The 15,501-nt window shown below is 34.8% G+C and overlaps 1 protein-coding gene across 3 annotated transcripts in view; it reads right to left on the bottom strand.

The window, feature by feature from the left end:
• LOC26530201 (transcriptional regulator ATRX-like) overlaps positions 1-15,501 on the bottom strand; it is a 518,978-nt gene that overhangs the window by 151,071 nt on the left and 352,406 nt on the right. For 2 of the 3 annotated variants that reach the window (XM_047013063.1, XM_047013067.1), the window contains one exon: positions 2,836-4,166. In XM_047013063.1, coding sequence (XP_046869019.1) covers positions 2,836-4,166 — 1,331 coding nt within the window. Of the gene's footprint in view, positions 1-2,835; positions 4,167-15,501 lie in introns of those variants that run through there. The other variant, XM_047013064.1, reaches the window with a different exon arrangement.

Here is a 15,501-nt window from a genome sequence, read left to right as displayed (position 1 = left end):
GGTGTTTACCTTTACAATATTTGCACAAAAATGATGACGGACAGGTTTTGACCATATGCCCTGATTTCAGGCAATTATAACAGAAACCCTTTTCCCTGATGAACATACGACGTTCTCCAACTGTTAAATTCATGAATTGTTGACAGCCATACAACTTATGGTCTGTCGCCTGACATTTGGTGCAGCTGCCAGTTTGAACTGCAACCAGCGAGTGTGTGACCCTTTTTGTATGTGTGATTTGCGCCGGCGTTTTGCCTCCAGACGCAATCTCCCGCTTGCTTGAAAAAAACTTGAAGAATTCCTCCAGTGCAGGAATGTATCGCCGTGTATCAGCGTCAAGTTTTTCCAAAATCAGATATTGTATCCAACAGTACGGTCCTTGCGTAGACCCATAAATTGTTCCAAAAACGAGTTTACAATATCGCGTGGCCTATTGTACCTTTCCTTTAAGCGTTCCCAAGCAGTGTTGTAAGCCGTGTCAGTTAGTCAAGTTGGCAGCATCATCGACGAGCAGTGTTCAAGTGTTGAAACTTCTGAGTGTTGGTTAACTCCCTTTTGGTGTGTATCGTGCTCTCGTAGATATCCTGACAAGCTGGCCTCTCAGTGTAGAGTCCAGCGAACCGTTTTATTTAAATCTTCGGCAATTCGCCGCCTTGTACGAATGCCGTCGTGTTGTTTCCCAAAGTCGAACCCGAAGCAGCCACTTCTGTGCGAGCGGGCATCGACAAGTTTGAACTGGTTTGCAGCTAACTGTTCGAAGAGTTGTTGTTGTTGTTGTTGCAGCAAATGAACGATGTCGTCGTTATATGCGTACAGACCATGACGCCATTGCCGTCGCCAGACAATGATGCTTGTTGCTCTTGTGATGCTGGCCTTGAGTCGGCTCCGACGACCCACCAATGCCTTTAGTTCTTCCATTGCAAAGAACTAATCTAGAGTAATAATCCATTAAACTTTCCAATAGATCCAACGAAATTCGAACGAAAACCGATTCCCTTATTCGGTTGGAACGACCAAATTATGATTTGGTCTAGCAGTGGACTGTACCTAAATTAAATTGGATAATTTCCCTTTGTGATTCTTTGCTATTGAATCAGTTGAGTGCCAATTTATTACCGAACAAAAGAGAAAAAGCGCCGACGCAGCAGCGCACAAATATGTGTGTGTACAATGCTTATGTATGTGTCGATTCTTATAACTACATGTGACTTATCGATAAACACAATCCGTTCATAAACAGTTATGTATGATTGAGGTCGATCAAATGTCAGGATTGGCCGAATGTAAACATTAAGAATATTTTAAATTGGCCGGCTCATCTCCTCAGTGAATTATTCTCCCGATAACCGATTTTGGTCATACTATAATATACTGAGGCGCGGCACACTCTCTCGAAAAATAGGCAATAAGACCACATGTGCAAATAATTTAATAAATATTAAAATCTGATATAATAACAATCTTAAGGGATTAATAACTGAAATAAAAGAGAGTTTACAATATCAAATGAGATTTTAGCAGACTAAATGAATCCTTTTCTCTATAAGTGCGACAAACTTTGACTTCGTCAGCATACACATGCACACGCGAATCTATATTGATTGATGTAAGATCGATTTATTATCGAGAAATCGATTCATTAACATTCACTGACTAGCAGTGCGAAAAGCATAGAGCCAAGATGACTACCTTGAGGTAAACCTGATGTCACAAGAATGGAATTGGAATTAGAAGACTTTAAAACGGTAACATAAGAAAGCAGGAGAGATGGAAACCATATGTCATTCAGTTTAAAAGACTTGCTAAAGTCAATGTATTTGACATTAGATTGTTTGGCATTTTTATATCCATTGATTGTCTATGTTTTACAAACCAATGTAGTGATAGCTTATCACAAGAACTGCAAAAATGTTGCAATTCCGAAGTTATAATCTTCTTAAACTCTAGGAATAGCGGACAATTGGGACTTTGGACTTTTTGCAATTTTTATGCAGAGGAATGATATACGACTCCTTCCAAACAGATGGAAAAGATGAAGGTTATGGGTTTACACAATGCATTTGCACACATTCTAAGTAAATATTCAGGTAGACCATCTAGCCACGGCGAATACATAGGTTTTACTAGTGTTGATTTAAAATAAATATACTTTATATCGGAGATTTCTTGTATGCGCTAAACCCTTTTTTCAAAGGTAATACTTGCACGGTTATACAAACTTCGGCGCTGCCGATGTTAACCCCGACCCACTGGTTAAGTCTGATACGCCCCCGACAGGAATGCGTCAAGGCACAGGCTAAAGGTAGCCTGTTTCGCATGAATTTGTACAAAATTTGGTGAAGAGTATGCCTAAGCTCATTGGTAGAGTGATTTAAGCCAAGGAACTTTGTTAAAATTTTATTACATTTATTATAAAATTCTGAACGAGAAATTATAGATACATTGCCCTTAAAGCGCTTGGTTAAAAAACTATAATTAAATGAGGTAAATATTTTTAAAACTATATTGTGTAAATGTATCTTACCAATTCAATTACAACGGAAGCACTTGGCTATGTCGACTCGGCTGTGTGCTAAATAAATTTCTGGCAACTTTAATATTTTACACATTTTACACTATGGATGCATAATATAAAATTGGATTACCATGCTACTTGTTAGTAGAAAGTGCTTTTCAACGAGTTTGAGTTAAGACTATGCCAATCCATTGGTATGTACCAAAACAAGTTGCTATACTATACTACTAACTTTCCTATATATTGGAAAGAAATTTTATGCAATCTTATTGATAATGGCGAAAAAATAAATAAGAAAATCATAGATGTCTGAATCTTACCTATTAAAACTTGCTTTGAAGATTTCTTTTTCATCATTTTTTTTAATAATCGGTAATTGTGATGATACAGGCCGTATACTTATAGCATTATTTAATGACGATGCTTGTATTGCTTGGTTATTTATTGAATCATGAGTAATAATTGTTTTAACTGTTTGTGTTGTCAAGTTAGAAAAACTATAGGGTACATCTTTTTTGGTAGTATTGTCAGAAGTTGATTTATAACTTGACTCAACTCCTGCAGAAACATTTTTAACCAAATAACTTGTTTTTGCTGTTGATTCCGAACATATCGGAGAATTGAATATAGTCGCTTCGATTGGTATTTTTGAAATGGTGGCTATTAGATTATCTTTCAAAAAATTTTCTTGAGTATTACAATTAATTTTTTCTTTTATGGTATGAACGGCGGTGACAGATATGCTTGGAGACATTTCGTTCAACTGTTTGGTAATACTACTAGTTCCCGGAGGGCTTGTTGTTGGAATAATTTCCATTTCCGCGTTGTTTTGTATGTAGTCCTTGGTTAACGATAATACGTTAGAATTATCAATTTTGGATAACTTTTTTTTTTTATGAATTTTCTGGTCATAGCTGGTTGGAGCAACTACATGTTGATGAAGTCTATTGTTTTCTGAAGTAACGTTTAACGAAGACATATTAGTAGTAGGTATTTGTGCCGCCGTTACATTAATCGAGTTCGTAGTTTGATTAATAATGTTGTCGTGAGCAATGCATATTCTTTCGAAATCATCATTCAATATTTTGGTTTTCTTTGCAATTACGTTTTCAATATCTTTAGGCGTGTTTCCTGAACTTATTGGGTGAGACAAAATGTTTTGCAGAGGACTTATAGTTTTATGTAGACTATTATTCAGTACTCCAATTGTTGTAGGTGTATAACTTTGTGATGAATAATTCAAAAGACTTGACAAAGGATTTTCTAGTAAATGTTGGTAATCCGCCAAACTTAAGGATTTATGTTTATTTGTTGTTATCATATCTTTAGTCAATGTGTGTTGAATCTGTGAGTTAATATTTTGAAACTTTTCGTGTTCAAATAAACCAAAATCACTTAAAGTCCTTTTAGGAGATAAAATATTTGGCATAATTGATGTACTCGCTGTGAGGCGATTTGGTGTTGAAGTGCTGATAGCTTTAACACGCGATGATCCATAAGTACTATCATTAAGCGAGGAATTTATATCAGAATATTGCATTGAATACTTTTGATACAAATTTAATGTATCCAAATAAGTAGGATTCATACTGTAGCTATAATGTGGTATGAACGACGCAGATTGAAGACTATAATTTAGAAGGGTTTGCATCTGAAATAATAACAAATAATAATATTTTAAAATCATCATTAAGCTATTGGAGTAAAATTGTAAGTAAAACACTAACAAAATCAGAGTCTACTCTGATAAATAGCCCTACTTCATCAGTTTAAGCTGGAATGCAAAGACGTTTCAAAATCTGGAAACTTTCAAACTTTGGAATAAAGGAAACAAACGAGTTTTTCAATTCTCTTAAGTAAATAATTGAACTCGTTTAATCTATAAGACCATGGAGTTACAATTTTCACAGCTGTTTATATTATTATAATGTTCAACGTCATTACAGAGTTGTTTACGTTGGTATATTAAAGTGGCCAAAATGTATGTAACAGACAGAAAGAAGCATTTCCGTCCCCATAAAGTATATACATATATTCTCGATCAGGATCAATCTCGAAGACTATAAGGAGCTAGAGTCACCCAATTTGGAACTTAAACTCCTGTAATACCAACGGTGTTCAAGTTTATTTCAAATGTTTGAAATACGCACACTTACGCCCCCTCAAATTACATAAGCCTGATTTTCTCAAAATTATCCTAGCTACAGACACCAAACTTGAAATGTGTACTCGCTTAGTACACTCGCAGATTTAGTTTTTTTTCAAAATTTTGCCACGCCCACTTCCGCCCCCGAAAATTAAATAAAACTCATTTTCTCGAAAACCAACAAAGCTAGAACCACCAAATTTGGTAAGAAGATTTGTTTGCTATGCGTACAGATTAATCATATTTAAAATTTTTGCCACGCCCACTTTCGCTTTCATAATCTAGAAAAAACTGATTGCCTCTCTCAATTCTTAGACTGTCGAACACAATTTTAGCACTCTAATTACTCTATTAATATCTACCAACCCACCAAATTTATTAAAATCGGACTATAAACATAGAAGATATACGTATAAGCGAGTTTTACTACGATGTCTATAAGGGCGGAGTTGGCCGTAGGCTAGTGGCGGCGCTAGAGTGCTCGTTTGCTTTTGTGAGAGTGAGCGAGCGAGAGCGAGTGAGACATGTAAAACGAATTTAATAGACATACATTTGGTGTTCGAAATTTAAAAATATTTGTTCACCTGGTGGATGGTATACTGAAGTCGACGAAAAGACTTACTTACTTTATTTTTTTCAATAGAAAGAGTTTTTATCAAGTTGGTAGGGGGATTTCTGCAAAAACTCCTCTTGCTGGCTTTTTTGAAGGCATCTATTTTGAGCAAAGAGTGCTGGGGTATATAAACTAAGGCATGGTTAAAGTTTACTTCTTTGATACTTTAGTAATTTACTTATGCTTATGCTGTTGTTGATATTAATTACAACAACATATTACCGTATCAGTTTTGTGGTGATTGTTTTTTACACGTCGATTACTTATAACCCGGGTTACTTCTATCCAAATTTGCTAATGAGATATTTGTGCGCGTAAAACATCATGACTAGGTTTTGTCTTTCAAGTCTTTTTGAGTTACTAAAAAAGAGTTTGCCAAAAGTTGATATTTCTTTTTGCTTTTATATATTTTGGTGGCGGAAAAAGGTTAATACTTTCTGTAAAGAAATTGCTTGAAAAGACACAACGTTTTAGTAATAATCCCCTTATTAAATTAAGCATAGCCGATAGTGAACAATACTTAACTTTTAATTTTAGATTCAGAATATTGAGGAGTATTTTTCAAACTAAAACCTGTGTCACATCAAATTACCGTTGTAACTCTGCATTAATCCATGATTTCTTAACGAAGATTTACGAATTAAAGAATCGAATTGAGGTCTAATAAGTGCCTTTGCATGTTCATAATTTTTGCATAGTATTACTAAATCCAAAATTGTTTTTTGCAGGAATGATTTTTTTGTGAATAATACATTGACACGAAATTACATTTTGAACTAAGAAATCCCGCAACAGAGCTATGCAGCTTATAATTTTTAATCATTTCCGGTTGGTCTTAGTTCTAAAACATTCCTTAGCTATTAAAAATATATTCTTGGCTTCTTTTTTTCAACTGACGGAATTTTAGTAAAACTTGCAAAATTATCTAATGTATTCAATGTCACAACGGGCAACACAGGGACTATTCAAGAAGAACGGGAGCTTTCACCTCACACTGCTCTTCCTGCCGCGGGAAGTAAAATTTAGTTTGCCGCCATGCATCTATTTATTTATTTATTTACGTCAACCTACACAGCTGTCCACGAAAAAGATTACACAAAAAAACCGATAACAATTAAGTAAAGAAAATTAAGCCTCATAGGCAACCAAACATGCCCGACCCGGTGGAGGTGTTTTATTTGCATAAGGTGCCAGCTATGTTCCTATTCACAGCCTATGTGGTAAGGGAAGAGTTGCAGAGGTATCGTTGTAGATTACTGAAAAATAGAGAGAATAAAATAGTAGGCAAGTACTCAGGTCCCAACTTAAGGACACGAGTAAGTTGACGAAACTTTTTATGAAGCCAAGAAGACAGAATCCAAAATTGAGCCTAAATTTCTAAATTATGGCACGCGTTTCAACAGATCAGACGTGATAGAGTAATGAGCTAGGACAAACGACTGAATGTAATAAAAAGGCATTTTGAGGCATTAAAGTGTAGTTCATTAACGTGCCACCAATTGCAAGTACGCTTGAAGAGAAGGATCATTATAGGAATAACAAAACATGCGTGAATGAACGAAGGACAGGGGCAAATTAATTATAAGCAGGGTAAATAACAATGGGTCCAGATGACTGCCTTGGGAGACACCTAAGGTAACTCAAACAGTTTTAGATATTGAGGAACGTAAAGACACCTTTTGGGTTCTGCAAATAAGATACGATTTTAACCAAGTCAATAGTTTCACAATGTTATATTTCGTATGAATCATAGAATGATCAACCGTATCGAACACCGGTGTACAAGGGTAGTCAAATCTAAAAGGTTGGTAAGCGACGAACGAAGCGATGCTGACAACGAAAAATATTGGATCTAGATAGGTGTTAAAGGGAAGACGTAAAAATTTTCTCAAATTGCAGTCCTTAGTAACACTAAGAAAACACACACAATTTAAATGTGGGATTAAGAAGGCATGGGATATGAAGCAGTAGTAGAATATTTCGACTTAAAGAATTTAGCAAACAGATCTGCAATTTATATAGATAATTAAGAGCAGAGTAGAAAAAATTCACTGCACAATCTATATCACAGCACTAAAATAAAAATGACCAATCAAAAAAGGAAATAAGGTTGTAAGAAGATTGAAATTTGTTTTACGAAAACATCTACGACGAGTAAGATGTTATTAAACGAATTAGTAACGGAATTGTAAGAAATAACCACTTCAATGAGTGATAAGGATCTTCAGGCTTCGAGACAAAAACAAGATCAAGGATTCTTTTAGAAGAGTTATGTAAAGAATTCATCTGGTATACCATTGAAATAAGTCATCTCGACGAATTCGGTGTACCATGCACCTGTGAACCAAATATATTTAAAATTTATAATAACAATTGCATTTAAGTATCTATATTCTGTTCACATGCTTTTTACAAGCATATCTCAGTATCTCGCTCACCCAGGCAAATGAGCACACTAGCGCCGCCACCAGCCAACTACCATCTCCGGCCATTTGGAAAAACCTTTATCTGCATAGCTTGGCTATATTTAGTCCTATATGGATAATTTGCTATTTGTTGGAGGATATCAATATCAAATTTAAGTGTGCCAAATTTGATTGCACAACGTAAAAAATTACGGGAGATAATCGATTTTCGTTAAATTACGGGGACGAAAGGGGGCGTGGCCAAATCTCTACAAATACAAAATGTGCTCATTTACTAGGCAAATATACATACCAAATATGGTGTCTCTAGCTAGAATAGTTTTTGAGATAAACTTTTTTTTTTAAACTGCGGGGGCGGAAAGGGGCGTGGCAAAAATTTGAAATAAACTTGATCACTTTACATACTATACGAGTCTATATATCAAACTTGGTCGCTGTAGCTTTCATAGATCTACATACAGACGGACCGACAGACAGACGGACATGGCTAGATCGACTTGTCTGTTGATGCTGTTAAAGAATATATAAAAAACATATTGAGACCAAGGAATTAAGTAAGAGAGATTATGATCAACCAGCCAGGAAATATTAGGCAAGTTCAGTAGCCGGAGGAATATAAGAACAAGAAATATATAAGCTAATGTTGTAACTTTGAAGCAAAAAAACTCAACCCCTAAGAGCAAATCACAACAACTAACGCAATGAAGTCTATAAGAAATAAAGTTATTAAAAAGAATTTCGTTATCCAAAACAGCGGCGTTGTGCCAAGTTAAAAAAAAAACTAAAGGGCCGGGGCTAACTTTGACCAAACATTTATACAATTAAAAGGAATGCCGATGGGATTTCCGGCATCAACTGTCATTGCGGAACAACGGACAACGATTTTCCGGATAACGTAATCAGGACATTATTTAAAATAACATAAATCCCCCATTGACAAAACTAAGAATGAGAAAACTTACATATCGGTCACTTATGTACCCAAATTATCAGAAAGACTATCACATTCGGATTGTTATGACAAAGATGGAATAAAAATAGCACATAAACATGACAATACCCTCAAACATATATTCAACGAAACAAAATCCAAGATAGAGATGACAAATAGAAGCAATGTAATATTCAAAATTCTATGCAACGGACAAGAAAACATACCGTGCAATAAGATATACATAGGGACGACCAAATCGATATTAAAAACTAGGATTTCCCAACACAAATCTGACTATAAAATGAGACATTATTCAGACACACCAAAAACAGCACTAATGACACACTGTGCAACTAGTAGCCATGCACCGAATTTCGAAAAGATAACGATATTAGATGAAGAGCGGCACTACAACTAAAGGTTTACCATGGAGATGCTATATATCATCAATACTCCGAGTGCCACACGAGTTAACTTTAAGACTGATACCGACAACTGCGCTCACATATACAGACATTTACTGGACATGAATTAGTTCTTAACTCCACGTCGAACAGTGCAGACGTGTTAAATAATGTATGTTACAAGATTGTTAAATGTCACATAATTGTTAAATGTTCTTGTATTTTATTGTAGTTGCCCTGAAGACGGTTGCCGCTGCGCAACCGAAATATATCGGAAAAGAAATAAATTAAAAACTACGTTTTATTTTTATTTTTATTTGGAACAAATGACCTGAAGCCTGATAGGATCTTAAAATAACAACACAAAGGTCGCAAAACATTTAAAAAAAAGAATAACCGATATAAAGGCTTAGATAGGGAAATCAAACACATTTTAAGGATGCAACTATGTATATTATCAGGCTCGGGTACGAAGGAAGACTTCATAGATGATAAGCAAGAGATAATAAAGTCTTTAGTAATACTAGGAAAAAACACACAATTTAAATATGGAATTGAGAAGGGATAGGATGTGGGATCCGAAGCAGTAGTAATAATAATAATAATAATAATAATTCGACTGAAAGAATTTAGCAAACAGATCTGCAATATCTGAATCATTAAGTCGTTAAGTCTGAAGATGGAAGGAATGGAATGGAATGGAATGGAATGTAGTATAAGAATAGCGTTGCAAAAATCAGTTTTTTGATGAACGCGTTTGGCAAAAATGATATATACAATCGAACTGAATATTGGGCGACTTTAAATATATTTTGGATTCGGTTTTATCTGAAAAGTATGTTCATTATTAATAGCATGTTTCGTAAATTTTAATAATTACTTAAATCGTTATTGAACTAAAAGCGTTTAACTTTGGTGGAATAGAACTAACAAGGATCAACTAGGATCAAATCCGGACTACATACACTAGGTAGGTGAAATATTTACCGATCAGATGTATATGGTCCCAATATGCGGTGCTCTGCGGCACTGATGCGTTAGCCATAAAACTAAGGCAACTTCGCCTAAAAAATACGCTGCAGGAAGAAGAAGTGATAACATTGCGTAATGCTGTTTTGCAAATACTATCTGTTTATATATATGCCTTTCTACAATGTTAGATTGCTAATTACCTGCTTTGGAAAAACTGACAAGGCAGGCAAATGTTATTTAAGTTGATGAAAATTTTGTCCTAGTTGTAGGTTGGAACTTTTTATTTCCTTTTACCTAATTGGATGTAAATATTAAGTTTTTTTACCTAATTAATACAAAAAAGGTAATACCGATTTTGCGTTCTACCTATTTAATACAAAAATCAGAGGGCCGGGGCTAACTTCGACCGCGTCAAAGTTTGTATACCCTTGCAACTTTTTTGGTAACTTTTTCCTTACCTATAGCCATCAAAGTGGAAAAACGTTTAAGCTAAAAGTGCTAATGTTTCCGAAAGAACGGCCTACAATCTTAGCATAGGAAATAACGAAGATATTGATCAAAGTCACTGTTTTCCACCGATCGTTCCTATGGGAGCTATATGATATAGTTACCCGATCCTTATCAAATTTTGCACAGTCATTGACAGACATATTAAACTAACAAATGTTTAATTTGAAAGCAATCGCGTCAAAAGTAACGAAGTTATTGACAAAAGTCACTGTTTTCGAAAGATCGTTCCTATGGGAGCTATATGATATAGTCACCCGATTGATCAAATTTGGCATAGTTGTTTATATGTGTAATTAACTCACCAATATTAAATTTCATGATCATAGCTCAGAAAATAACGAAGTTATTAAGAAAAGTCACTGTTCGTGACTTTGCCATTTGTATGGGAGCTATATGATATAGGTTTCGGTCCATTTTTAAAGGAAAAACATGCTTGGAAATATTTTCTATTTTGACCTTCAATATTACAGCACCACCAACACCAAGCACCCTTGACAAACACTCATTTTGAAGCTCAAGGTATTCTTTATCATAAGCTTTTAAATTTGTAAAATTGCTTTATCGGTTTAAAAGCTATGAAATTTGCAATGTAAAACACCAAAAGGCCCCACTGTGCTTTGTTTAGAATTAAGGGGGGTTTCTACCTTGTGTTATAAAAAATTTCGATTTTTTTATTGCCTTTTTGGATAGGTAAATGTTTCAAAAATATTGTGTAAAAATTTCAAGTTGAAATCTGTAAAATTACGAAAGTTGTCGGCCGTAAAGTTGAGTGGTGTCAAGCGCTCTGTGCCGGAGCGCAAATTTTCAAACGTATTTTTCTTAAAACTACATTTTTGGATCTCATGGAAGTCCTACAGGGCACAAAAATTAACCAATCGCTATGAAATTTTTTACACATGTTCTTTAGAATATTGTTCAGCGCTGGTAGTAGAATTGGCCAAAAATATTGGAAATTGTTAAATTAAAAAATTAATTAGTAACGAAAAATAGGCAAAAAAAAATTTTTTTTCTAAAAAAGCTCATAACTTTTTAATTTTTGATCCTTTTTCCCCAATTCTACTACCAGCGCTGCGGAAAAATGTCTAGATTAAGAAAAAATTTTTATTTTCGGGTTCAGACTTCATTTGCGAACGGTAGGACTTCCATAAGGACGAAATGGGGATGCCTTTGGAAAATTCCCCCCACCTCCACCTTTTCACGGATCGCCGAAACAAAAATTTAATACATAGAATAAAGTTTTCTCAACAACTGTGGAAAATTTCATTCCTTGATCTATTATACTTATCTCAAAAAAAAATTCTTACTTAAAAGCGCCTTTTCGGCCCAACAAGGTAAAAACCCCCCTTAACAAAGTTGTGAAATCTTTTGGGGTTCTTATAGAATAGAATACACACAATTCATCCTTACAGCGCACGATATAATTATTGTAGCATTGAGTATTTAAGAGACAAAATTTAGATTTCGCATCACGATCCGAAACAGTGGTAGAATAAGTCGACTGAAAGAATTTAGCAAACAGATCTGCAATATCTGAATCATTATTAGCAGTCTGGTCATTAAGTCTGAAGGTGGAAGGTAGTACATTAGAGCGTCTTTTGGAATTAACAAAATTGTAAAATCTTTTGGGGTTCTTATAAAATTCAACCTTACAGCGAACGATATAATTATTGAGTGTTTAAAAGACAAAATTGAGATTTGGCTATACAGTAATTTGCATAGTCGAATCGCAAACCAGTTTTTTACACCTTTTAAAATATCTCGATTTAATTGTTGCTTTTCGCGACCTTTTGAATGTTAGGCTGCAAACACAGTGCACGCTGAGACGAAGACGAAGATGAAGCTGAAGATGAAAAACAGTGCAGAACAAATCGTACTAATTCGCTCGCTCGTACGCATAGTGCGCGCTGTGACGAAGATGAAGACGTCACAATTAGCTTTCTAGCACATATAATTGGCGTTTTATTAAAAGTAGTCCAATTTTTAATAATAAGTGGTTGATTATAATTGTCTTCATGGTATATTCCACAAATTGATGAAATTCACCAAATGTTTCTTTTCCAAAATTTATAGGGTGTACTTTTTTAATTTACTTTTATACGTTTTAATTTAAAATATAAGCTTTGCTCAATCAGCAGGTCATCATCTCATCCAGAATCCATTGCAACTAACATAACAAAAGCGCAACCAATTCGTCTTGCACTGTGCAACCTACTCGCTTACTCGCAACGCAAGCAATTTCTCTTCAGCTTCGTCTTCGTCTCAGCGTGCACTGTGTTTGCAGCCTTAGTTATATGATTTGCAGCCTCGAGGTTAAATTGTTGGGTGAAAAAAAACAAAATAAAATATCAAAGAAGCTAACTTCGGCTATGCCGAAGTTTATATACCCTTGCAGTCCTTGGCAATAATATTTTTACATTTTGAAATTTCTTTCCCTGCAACTCAATTAAAAACATTTAAAATTTTACTCCTTTTACTATATTTTTTTCTTCTTCTTCCATCATTCCCTAAGCAAAGCCCGTCACGCATACACATACAGTTTATGTAGCGTTGCGTCTGTGTGTATGCATGTACTCTGTTGATGACGAAAGACGTAGTAGATAGCAAGCAGCGCTGCCGGCAGAGCTGGGAGCAGAGCCGATTATTATATTGACTGTAACTTGTGTTATATTTATCCGATCACATTCAAATTTTGGGATCTGGGGTTTTATATTATATATTATCTCATATGTCAATTTCATATTTCCAATACATTCCAATTTTTATGAAAATGTTTCTTCTAGTGCTATATGATGTAGTGGTCCGATCCTGATAATTTCCATACTTGATCTGCTTCAGATAATAAAAAGCACAGGAAAAAAATTCAGCCTGATAGCTCTTAAGATGGCTGAGTAAAACGCATACGCAGACGGACATGGCTATATCGACTCAGCTTCTCATGCTGATCAAGAATATATATACTTTATGGGGTCGGAAACGTCTCCTTCTCTGCGTTACAAACATCTGACCAATTTTATAATACCCTCTGCAAGGGTATAAAAACAGTTTGTTCTTATTTTCTTCTCTGAATATTTTTTATTAACAACTGATCGTGCAATACTTGACACAGTGGAACAAATAAGGAAATTTCTTAGACAGAATGATTACATAATAATTTTAACTTCAGATAAAGGGAACATGACAGTTGCAATAAATAAGAGTATGACAAAAACTGGATAGTATACTTAACGATTTAAACGATTTAGACTACAGACCAAAAACAACGAATTGGTGGAAATATACGAACGTGAACTTATTTCAAGGAACGAACGAAATAAGCTAATAACAAACACAACAATTCCAACAAGAATATAAGGATTACCTAAAATTCATAAAGTAGGTACGCCATTGAGATCAATCTGCTCATCAATTGGTTCTCCATCCTACGGACTATGCAAATACATAGTCAAGATATTAAAAAATATAACGGCAGACTCAACATACAACGTAAAGAACGCCTCAGAATTTAAGACAAGGATAAACATTTGCGACGATGAAAGATTGATATCATTTGACGTAGTCTGACTTTTTCCAAGTATTCCAATAGAATTGGCACTTGACACCATTAGGGAAAAGTGGATAAAAATAAAAGCGCACACTAACATTCCAAAATTAACATTCATGGAAATAGTACTTTTTTGTATACAAGAGAACAAATATTTTAATTACAAGGACAACATATACACACAACTAAAAGGAATGCCTATGGGCTCACCAGCATCATCAATAACACCCGACATAATTATGTAAGAGCTCCTAGACAAAATGATGAAAACACTACAGCGACCACCTTGAGTTATGACGAAATATGTAGATGACCTTTTTGCCATAATTAAAGAAGACGAGATCCAAAACTAAATCCTAAATTCATTTGACAGAAACATAAAGTTTACAATAGAGTTAGAAAATGACAACAAATTGACACATCTAGACGCATCAATATACAGACGAGGATACGAGCTAAAATTAAAATGGTACAAAAAAACAACAGCATCAGGACGAATCATCAACTTCAACTTCAAACATCCGAAGTCGATGATAATGAATACAGCAAGAGGTTGTATACAACGGATGCTTAACATATCGGACCCAATTTTTCATGAAGAAACGAAGGAAGAAATAACACAAATTTAAAGGATAATGACTTTCCAAACCACACCATAAGGACATTACTAAAATCTCACAATAAGAAATCCAATAAAGAAACCTCGACAAAACGCTTTATGTCCATCACATATGTCCCACAACTGTCGGAAAGATTAGCAAACTCGGATTGCTATGACACAGAACAAATACACATAGCACATAAACCCAACAACACGTTACGGAGTATTTTCAATAGGACAAAAAGTAAGATTGATACAATGGGCAAGAGCAACGTAGTTTATAAAATACCATGCAAAGGGACCAATGAAGAAAACTGTGATAAAATATATATAGGGACAACCAAATCGAGGCTAAAAACTAGACTATCACAACATAGATCTTACTTCAAACTTCGTCAACACTACAATGTACAAAAAACGGCACTTATGGCCCACTGTGCCGCCAGTGGACATTCCCCAAATTTTGACGAAGTAAACATAATAGACCAAGAACAACATTACAACAAACGTTATACTTTGGAGATGCTGCATATAATAAATATCCCGGCAAATAAGACCTAATTATAAGGTAGATTAAGACAACTGCGCGCATTCATACACGCATTTATTAGGGACAAGTCAGTGTGCAGCTCCACGTCACAGTGTGCGGACGTGTAAAAATAAGTAGATGTTTCTTGTTATTAAATTAATGTTAAAGATAAACATAATTAAATGTTTTTATAGTTGCCCTGAAGACGACTACCGATGAGTGGTCGAAATATATCGGAGAAGAAAATAAGAACAAACTGTTTTTTATTTTGTTTTTATTCACCCAACATTTTGACTTCGAGCAGGCAAAT

The sequence above is a fragment of the Drosophila willistoni genome, unplaced genomic scaffold (genome assembly GCF_018902025.1).
Source record: "Drosophila willistoni isolate 14030-0811.24 unplaced genomic scaffold, UCI_dwil_1.1 Seg531, whole genome shotgun sequence".
Classification (NCBI taxonomy): Eukaryota; Metazoa; Arthropoda; class Insecta; order Diptera; family Drosophilidae; genus Drosophila; species Drosophila willistoni.
The sequence above is the reverse complement of the archived record's forward strand: the minus strand, read 5'-3'. Positions and strand labels throughout refer to the sequence as shown.